Consider the following 9591-nt stretch of genomic DNA (forward strand, 5'->3'; position numbering starts at 1 on the left):
CGCTAGCTAATAACCACAAGAAAAAACACTTGAGAAAATATCTGTCCTTGAGCATCATTTCTCCAAATCTGGTAAAAAAAGAGGACTTCATTGGTGCTCGTTAACAAGACACACATGTGTAGGGTTAATGCATATAGCGTCGTTTCCCGTGCGTTGTGTCATGTCATGTGTTGTTCAGGATCACGTGGATTCTCCTTGGTGTTAAGTGAGTTTTTTGTTTTGTTTCATTAAAGCAGGGAAAATATACATTATAAATAAGGTAAAGATGATCCACAGGTGGAAAGGCGAAGGAAAGAAAACAAGTTCTTTTCCCGTCGTGAGTAATGGCTGCCGACTTTGGTTCTCAGTGTAATGAGGGTCCATGACCTTAGACTTCTTAGATGGCGTCTCGACTCTCTATTTACTTGCTTATTTCCAACTGTTGTTTTTTTTTCTCGACGATATTCCTGCACATTAACAACTGTAAGCGTGGGTGGTTCATGTTGTGAAACATTTGAGGCGTTCCTGGTAAAATCACGTACCGGAAAAAACATGGTCAGCGTTTTTTTTTATCGCAACGTGGTCTTAAATTTGTTATAATGACATTTAACATTCCCCGGCCACCAGATTTTTGACTGTTGGGAGTCTAATCCGTTTCCGGTATAAGCCAGGTTTCAAGAGGATCACAGGATGCATTCAGCCAATGCAATGGATTTTTATAATAGATATTTATAAGAATTTTCGAGGCTGAGATTCGAAAGATCTGGCATGATGTGATGGGGCAGGGGGTTGCACAACCTTTTTTTTTCAGTCCGCGGGCAGGTTATGCGGTATTCCTGCAGCTCGGAGGTTAGAAACTTGTTTGTATACGCGTGGCCACATGACCCGTATTTTACGGGAGATTACCGTAACTTTGGTCGTCTCAATATGTTTATAAAATGTCTTGTTTTATCCCTTATTTCCAACGCGACTCACTTGAATTTTTTGGAAATCAAGAATTAGATTGTGTGTGTGTGTGTGTGTGTGTGTGTGTGATTGCTTGACTTGGAAATTATATTATAGCCAGCTGTTATCCGCGGCTTCGCTCGCGTGAATTTGGTAATCCGAAAATTCTTCCTTGAGATCCCTTTAGGGAGTGAATTTTGGGAAATCGCTTCGTAGAGAGTCTTTGCATCATAAAAGGAAGATAGTGACCAAATTTCAAAATTATTGTTTCCGTGGTTTTCACTCGGCATAATTTCTCTACATAGCATTTCAACCCCCTTAAGGGTCAAATTTTGAAAAACCTGAGAGTGAGTCTTTGCCATGAAATTAAGCTACTGGCCAAATTTCATAAATATATCTTCAGTGGTTTTGGCTCGGCGTGATTTCTCTCTTATAACCTTTGAACCCCCCTTTAGGGATCGAATTTCCAAAAATCCTTTCTTAGGCCGGGATTACAGTATAAAAGCTTGATAAAATCCTTTTTATAAAACTTGAAAAATCCAACTATTAAAGCTCGTAGGTTACATTCGAGCAAATGCAACCAATAATCTTACTGGTTGAATTTTTTCAAATTTTATAAAACTTTTATAGTGTAATCCTGGCCTTAGTGGGTCTTTACTTCATAAAATAAAACTACTGACCGAATTTCTCAACTCCAGTGGTTTCGGCTCGGCGATGATGAATCGGTCAGGACATGTCATTATATATAGCCTATATTAATACTCTAATGACTAATTATGACTCTTATGTACAGGGTGCATAGGCGTAACGGGGATATGGTACTTTTGGGGTATTGATCCGTTTCCACTGGAACACTTTCCGTGGGCCGCATGTAGGTTTTCCGGGTTTTTATGTATGCTCCGTTTGAAAACTCCTCCCGTATAACCGAAACTTATAGCTCTTTATAAATGATTGAGTATTTTTTGAATGTTGCCTGATTGTGCATGTTTAATTTTCTTTCAGGGATCGTCGAATAAACGATGGCGAAGAAGAGAGTCTTGGTGATAGGAGCAGGTGTTGCAGGCATATCCGCAATTCGCGCTTGTAAAGAAGAGAACCTCGATGTCTTGTGCTGCGAGAAGTCCGGAGACTTCGGTGGTATCTGGAGGTATCATGAGAGCGACATCGATGGCCTTCCTTCCGTCATGAAGTCCACCGTCAGCAACACCAGCAAGGAAATGTCGAGTTTCAGTAATTTTCCTGTTCCGAGCGAGTTCCCTGTTTACTTGCACCACACGGCGGTGTTGAAATACCTGGAGATGTACTGCGAGCACTTCGATATCCTACCGGGTATAAATTACTACGAGCAGGTGAGTTACGCCAGTGTTTCCTTAATCTTTTTCGCTCGCCCGTTGCTCCCTTTCGACCATTATTTCTTCTCGTGGCTCCTGTCCAACTTGCGCACCCCCAGTCTCATCAAAAAGCGAGACCTTTCCTACTTATTGAGTCGATTCTTTTTCAATAAATTCATGGCGAACAAAACTTATGGATAAGGCTGGTCTCCTAATCCCTGGGCTAAATTTCTTTATTGTCCTGGTTCTATGAAAGACTCTTATATCATCATAGGCCACCGCAGGCAAGAGCCCGTACTTGCTGAGTTACCGCCATATGATCGGACGCGGATTCCTCCAACGGGGGTAGGACGGAAAACCGATGGTTAGAAAAGTGAATGGGGAGGGGGGTGGTGAATGTGCACCCCTATGTCTTCCTGCTAATAATATAACCTTTTCACTAAAGTGGGGAGAGGGGGGTGATCAACCCTTTCGCGTTTCCTCCCCCAGACTCAAAGTTACAGGTTTTATACACAACGAGAAAATTATTTAATCATTACACGCCACTCAGTTTGAAAAATAGATGACATGGCAGCACTAGTATAACAAGCATTATACAGAAACGAGCTTCACGTTAGGTTCACAACAAATACACGTACATTTTCCAGTATGGATCGGGTCTTCGACTGCCAGCTAAAATTTCTTCATTGAGACAGCGGCGGGCCATGAATCTGGTTAGGAGAAGGTGATCCCTATTAACACGAGGCCTTCCTGACCATGCCCGAAATAGAATGAGTTAAGATGGCCCTGCCATATAAAGAACACTCGTCGTAGGCACCCGGACGAAGTAATTTTTCTGAGGGGCTCTACCTGGTTAGAAACACCTGCCTGATAATTTACACACACATATGCTCGAAAATTGATCTCACAATTGCGAGGCCCCTCCGAGTTGTGACTGGGTGGGCCCATGTGTGAAAGCGGCACTGTTTGGTTCTACGGCTGATTCTGAAAATATTATCACACTTTTTCCCATTGTATTTGATTTCAATTGAATGCTTTATTTCTTGACATCTGGATTTTTTTCACAGCTCTCTCTGGCCACCTATAACATTCATCATAGCTCCTCCCTTCGTCTTAATTTTCACCCGTGGTCCCCTTAGAATATCCCAGGACTACGAGGGAGCCATATGGTCCCAAGTTGAGAACCACTGAGTTACACAAGTGAGGGGGTTAGGCATTCATCGAACTTACTCGATACCACACCTTATAATTTACCCGTCTTTCATTTTTAGGTCATCGAGATGATACCCTCCGAAGGATACGGTTCAAATGGACAGTGGACGGTCAAAATACGTAACTTGCAGCGAGACGAAACCAGGGAAGAGATATTCGATGGCGTAGCCGTGTGCACCGGTCACCACGCATATCCTCATTCACCCGCTTATCCGGGCCTGGACTTGTTCAACGGACAGATCATACACAGTCACAGCTATAAAACACATGATGGTTTTGAGAACAAAAGAGTGCTGGTGGTCGGAGCGGGAAATTCTGGATGCGACATTGCCGTGGAGCTGTCGAATTTCGCTCAGAAGGTTGGTATGACAACAATTTCATTTAATAATTTAATTTTTAAATGTCTTTAGTATCGTGTTGCATTATACAGGGTGTCATATAAGTCCTAATACGGCCTTTAACACATCAACGGTTCGTCGTTTAGGTGCGATTCCAATTTGGGAAATGCTCAAAATTTATTCAGCAATCGCCAGCTTGAGAGTGAAAATACTGTGTCACAAAATATAAAATAATACAAATTTCTTTTTATGGACACCTTGTCCTAAAACCCTAATTAGGAAATTGTTGCCCAGTCATTCCTGGGGCCACTAAAACAAATTTCTGTTTTTAAGCGCAATATTCACTGAGATATTTCAATCCGAAAATCGGCGAAAAATTGGGAAAGAACAGCATAAATTAACGGACAACGCATCTTTCCCTCATTTATTATGGTTTTTTACCTCGATTTTTGAATTAAAAAAATACCTCAGTTAATATTGCATTTGGAAACACCGAAGGTTTTTTTTGTTGGCCTCTGGAGAGACAGGGGTAACAACTTTCTAATTAGAAGTTGCAAGACAGGAAAGGACACTATAAAAATTTAGATTATTTTATGACTATATTTTCACTCTAAAAACTGGTAGAGGGCGATTTCTGAACACATTTTAAGTTGGAATCATACCTCTATGACAAACGGTTGATGAAAAAAAAAAGCCGCGTTTGAACTTACAGGACATCCTGTATGTACAGGGTCTAAGGCTGGAGTTTAACTTATATGAGTATCGACCCAAGCTTGGGTCGTACGAATACAGTTTCCAGTTAAAGTCCTGTTTAAAATGCACTTATTGCGTCGCTGGTTTCTGAAATGAAACAGTCTCATGTGCTACGAAGTTAGATGAAGATCCATGTTGATTTTGAGTCGCTAAAAAAAAGATAACTCCGTGGGGTCTAAAGTACCAAGTTTCAGAAAAATCTGATAACTCAAGAGGAATATAAGCCCCTTAACCCTTTAAATACTTGCGGACCGGTGGAATCACGTGGACAATTTCGTAGATTGCCATTAATAGGAGAATAATTTGCAAACAAAAAAATAGCAATTGGAAGAAAATTTTGACTGTATATACTCTATTATAATACATTGAAGAAACAGATTCAATTTGGGTCTACTGCTGCTTCCTACCAAATAAAAACAAAACTAATTATTTTGGAAGTAAAATTAGTCGTTGGCCTAAAATCGGCATGCAGCATCAAAAGGGGCCGTTCAAGTATTACGTCATCATTGATGGAGGGGGTTTCCGATTTGCTGACTTTTGATGACGAGGGGTTTGGATAATGCTTACGTCATCAATCACCCTTTATGAAGATATGAGTTTGGATTCAGAGGGACAGAGCTGATGACGGAATTTTTCTGACAAGGGAGGGAGAGGGTCAGCGTTTTGCTGACGGGGGGGGGGGGGATCTAAATACTCTATGTATATGTTGACTTGTTTTCGTACAATATGATCTGAATTCCATTTTTTTTGTATCTGTCATCTATAGGTATATTTGAGTACACGTCGTGGAGCCTGGATCTACCCGAGAAACGTGAAAAGGGGTAAACCCCTTGACATGGCCATGACCCGCCGGTACTTTTCTCTGCAACCGATAAACGTCGTCGAGAGCAAAATACGCAGAATGATCAACGACGCCATGGATCACAGGAAGTTCGGCGTCCGTCCGTACCATCGAGTGACGAGTCAGCATCCGACCATAAACGAGGAGCTACTACCGAAGCTATCCTGTGGTGCTGTCACCATGAAACCGGACGTCAAAGAGTTCTCGGAGAATGGTGCGAGATTCGACGGGGAGGAAGAGGTAACTCCTCTAGACGCCGTCGTATTCGCCACTGGCTACGACGTGAAGTTCCCTTTCATAAGCGACGACATGTTGAGAGTCGGTAAAAACTGTAAGGTTTTCCTGTACAAGAACATGTTCCCTCCTCAGCTTAAACATCCGAGCCTCGCCGTCATTGGACTCGTGCAGCCGAGTGGAAGCCTCTTCCCCGTCTTTGAGATGCAGTCTAGATGGTTCGCGGCCCTCATATCCGGAAAATGCGCTCTGCCGGACTCGGAGACGATGCTGTCGGAAGTCAAGAAGGCCGAAGATTTCCGGGCCAGGAATTACGTCCAGAGCCAGAGGCACTCGATCGAATCGAATTGGCTACAGTACATGGACGACATCGCTGATAAGATCGGGGTGAAGCCGAATTTCGCCAGGATGCTCGTGGAGGATCCTAAACTGTTCAGAGTATGCTTCCTTGGACCATGTCTGCCGTATCAGTACAGGCTTGTCGGGCCTCATAAATGGGACGACGCCCGTGAGACCATCATGAATTATAAATCTAGACTCTACGGATGTTATAAAGGGCAGTGCAAATGATTTAGCTTGAAGATTTCACGACCATTTATATCAATACCAGTACTATGAAGCTTTTATTACAGTATTTTTCAATTATGAGTATTTTTAATTTTAAACGCGATATAGATGCATAGTGAGTACCAGTTTTTCCGAAAATTTAATTCGACGATATATTTTAAAACGCTTTACATTGAAGCAAATGTTCTCGTGATGGTTATGGTTGTCTAATGATTAATAACTATCTGCTGAATGAATAAAGTATATTTTTTTAAGTATCATTTATGTATCTTATACAGCACCTGCCACTAATAAAATCACTGGTTAAGTTTCGAAAATCAGTCGCTTTATAAAATCACCGCTAAAACGAAATCAGATTTAATGCCAAATACAGTTTCCATTTAATAAAATCAAGCCGCCACTTCAAAAAAAGAAAAAAAAAACATTTTTGAAATAAATTTTTATCCATTAAGGAACTGAGTAAAACTTGAAAGAAAACTTGTGAATCATTTTTTGTTCTCATTTTTGGCAGCTGGAATTCATTTGCAAATACATTCGAACTTAATTACTTCGAAGTCCAAAGTCAATGGGAAAGATTTCGAATTATCCAATTAATCTAACATAGATCAGTAAACTGACTACAAATTTGCAACTTAATCATCAACATTCACAAATGATAATAATTTTATCAAGTATTAAAATTTCATCAGTTACAAAACTGTTTCAAAATTTCTATAATTTATTAATTATAATTGATCTTAGCTACTGCATTATTCCACTGTTCTGAAATCTGTACATCGCGGAATTTGTTCTTCATGCTCTTACGGAAACAATTCATAATCGTCCGTTACGCAACTGTTTCCCGAATTTTCTTATTCTTTATCCTATCAAGGAAATATATATTCAATAGCGTACTTTACAATCTGGACATTCCGATACATTCTACACTTTTAATGACTGCAAAATATTGAGATTTTGAATGTTACATTTGGATCTATAGATTGAAAAGCATAATTGGTATTAAGTGGTACATAGTCTCGATGCACTTCAGCTGAACAATGTTAAAATGGACATTAAATTATCAAAGAAAAGTAGAGAGAGAAAAACACAGAATTTTTAAACTTTTATTGGTCTTTAAAAATTTGTTTTTCAACAACTTGATTGAGAGACGTCTCTGACGTCTTGAACTTTTTTCAAACTAAATTTTCTCGTGCAAAAAAAAATCATGATTTTTTTCCCCCTCCAACTTCGAATTATCATGAAAATTCGAATCGGTTCGAATTAAAAAAATTGGCGCAAAATTAGATAAACTCCATGGGAACTTCGTAAAATTTCGAATCCTCCAAAAATTAACCAAGTTCTGGATTTTTAATTTTCAGCTCGGAGAAAAAAGAAAATGATTTATTTTTCCTTAAATCGAGTACCAAACCAGGTCTACCGCCATCATGGGCAACATGCTCCGGTAAAGGGCTTTAAACATGAAAAAAGTCCGTAAATAACAAAATCATTTTTTAAATCTTCCACCGGGAGCGCGTACGTAGGAGATACGTGCGTGATAAATCGGCACCTCCTAGAGATAGGCCCCCGCATGGGTTGCCATAAACGTCATTCAGACTACCTAGCAAGTTTGCCACATTTTGAAACATAGCATCTTATTTCGCTTCTTATTTTGGCGTAGAATCTACCTGATTGGTTCTAGGACATAGAAATCGCCAATTCTGAGTCCGATCAGTTCTTTTCCGCACAACGATGATACTGTGGTACGAGCAGGGAATTCCCCCCCCCCCCCCGAATATTCTGAAGGAAAATGGACTACTTACTGACGTCACAAGCAGAGTGTGGAGGCTTATCTCTAGGAGCACTCATTTTTCAAAGGCCCTTCGTCGGGCGCAACTGATCTAATAAGCACAGCCCCTTCACATTTTCTCTTCTCTTCCTTGATGACACTAGCGCTATTGAGTAGCTGTCTCTGCACTATGCGACGGCCTGCCCACACACAACGCATCTGCACTTCAGAGCTGAACTTCTGCTGAACGCGGCCTGGATAAAATGGATACTCTAAAGACCGGAACTAACGAAACGGCTAGTAAAACTCATCCCTAAGGCTCGGATTTTTATGCCCCTAAAGATGAAAACGTCGTTGCTGATCGGGGTAAATTCAGGTTTTATAACCTATCAGCAACGACGTTTCATCTTTAGGGCATAAAAATCCGAGCCCTACTTCATCACCTTCCGGAGCGACAACCCAGAGAAAGCCAAGCTAATCGGGAGCCCGAATGATGACGAAAAAAGAGTGGGCTCGGACCCCCCCCCCCTCCCGGAGAACAGCTAGACTGATAACAAGACGGGTTTACACAGAGATCTAGTCGAACGCAGAAGGAAAGAACCTAGAACACTTACGCACAGCCACTAATGACATGAGTCAGGTCCCCCTCTTTTGGGATCCCACGATAGGGCCTCCCGGTTTTCTTTTTTGTAATTTTGCATTTACGCATTGTGAATTACATTTTTGAATCTCGAATAAATGTATATTGTCACAACGATTGTATGTATCTCCCTCCTTGTTTTTCAGAATTTTCTCGGACACGTCCACGCCCTCCGGGGCAATGAGCTAAAATAACGCAAGCGACAGAGCCTAGCCGTGCTCGGTCTGTTCTGTCTCTTATCCAGTCCGCTTCGAGTGCATAATACAGTTAGTTCACTCAAAACCTTATCGAAACAAAACCTTTGCCGCCTGGCAGTCCAGTGGTTAGGGAGCTAGCTTCTGACTGTGCAGGTCTGGGTTCGAATCCCGGGTCGGGCATGGATGTCTACTAACACTAATAAATTCACTGGACAGATCGTAACGATCTCTTGGGAATACGTGCTGATCACGTTATTATTTATATTTATTATATTAACGTGGGTGGTGAGCAAAGGGATCTGCTAGGCTCACTTCTCTCTATTACGTTACTTTTCGAAATTTAGGTATTTTAACCCTCCAATGCATGGGTTGGGTCTGTGAGACATTTATTTCTCTCATTTACCGACTGGCGACAAGAACAATTTTCTTCGCTAATTTCCTCCCGTCGGGCGCATTTGATATGGCAGGCACAGTGCGACAATTTTTTCACCTCGCCAAAATTTGCTTGACTGGTCGTTTGTTAAATACAAGGTTTTTTGCAGAAACCTTTTGTGTTTTTTCTTCCACTGACATCTATAATAATGATGTTCATCATTTGGCAGTTGTATAAATAAACTTAATTAGGTGTTCATTATGTTTTTTGAATGTGTGTCCATCAAGCACGTTGCGCCCTAACTTGGCGGTCGACATATTTTTCCCGACGGTGGGTTAACAAACAGAAGGTCCTTATTCAATCCTAATCTCTATTTAAAAAACAAAAATGTTTGACTTCCGCCCATTGATCGACGT

At 41.0% G+C, this 9591-nt stretch overlaps 1 protein-coding gene across 5 annotated transcripts; it reads left to right on the top strand.

The window, feature by feature from the left end:
* The first annotated feature begins 32 nt into the window (after window positions 1-32).
* On the top strand, window positions 33-6460 carry LOC149079019 (flavin-containing monooxygenase 5-like). Of its 5 annotated transcripts, none has more exons than XM_089241277.1 (4): window positions 33-205; window positions 1927-2273; window positions 3527-3826; window positions 5325-6460. In XM_089241277.1, exons 2-4 carry the CDS (start codon window positions 1944-1946, stop codon window positions 6201-6203), a joined length of 1509 nt encoding a protein of 502 aa, XP_089097403.1. In that variant the 5' UTR covers window positions 33-205; window positions 1927-1943; the 3' UTR covers window positions 6204-6460. The 5 variants fall into 5 exon arrangements, with proteins under 5 accessions (XP_089097403.1, XP_089097404.1, XP_089097405.1 ...); XM_089241278.1 differs by lacking the exon at window positions 33-205 and adding an exon at window positions 213-534; XM_089241279.1 differs by lacking the exon at window positions 33-205 and adding an exon at window positions 248-316.
* Window positions 6461-9591: the final 3131 nt, after the last annotated feature.

This window comes from Pholcus phalangioides, unplaced genomic scaffold (assembly GCF_987345545.1).
Source record: "Pholcus phalangioides strain wild (caught in Gottingen) unplaced genomic scaffold, Ppha-v1.0 ptg000013l_1, whole genome shotgun sequence".
Classification (NCBI taxonomy): Eukaryota; Metazoa; Arthropoda; class Arachnida; order Araneae; family Pholcidae; genus Pholcus; species Pholcus phalangioides.

Excerpts from the sequence above, each read along its gene's own strand:
- LOC149079019 (XM_089241277.1), top strand. The coding sequence starts at position 1,944 with ATGGCGAAGAAGAGAGTCTTGGTGATAGGAGCAGGTGTTGCAGGCATA. Across the intron at positions 2,274-3,526 it reads GTATAAATTACTACGAGCAG|GTCATCGAGATGATACCCTC; the intron begins GTGAGTTACGCC and ends TTTCATTTTTAG. Across the intron at positions 3,827-5,324 it reads TGTCGAATTTCGCTCAGAAG|GTATATTTGAGTACACGTCG; the intron begins GTTGGTATGACA and ends TGTCATCTATAG.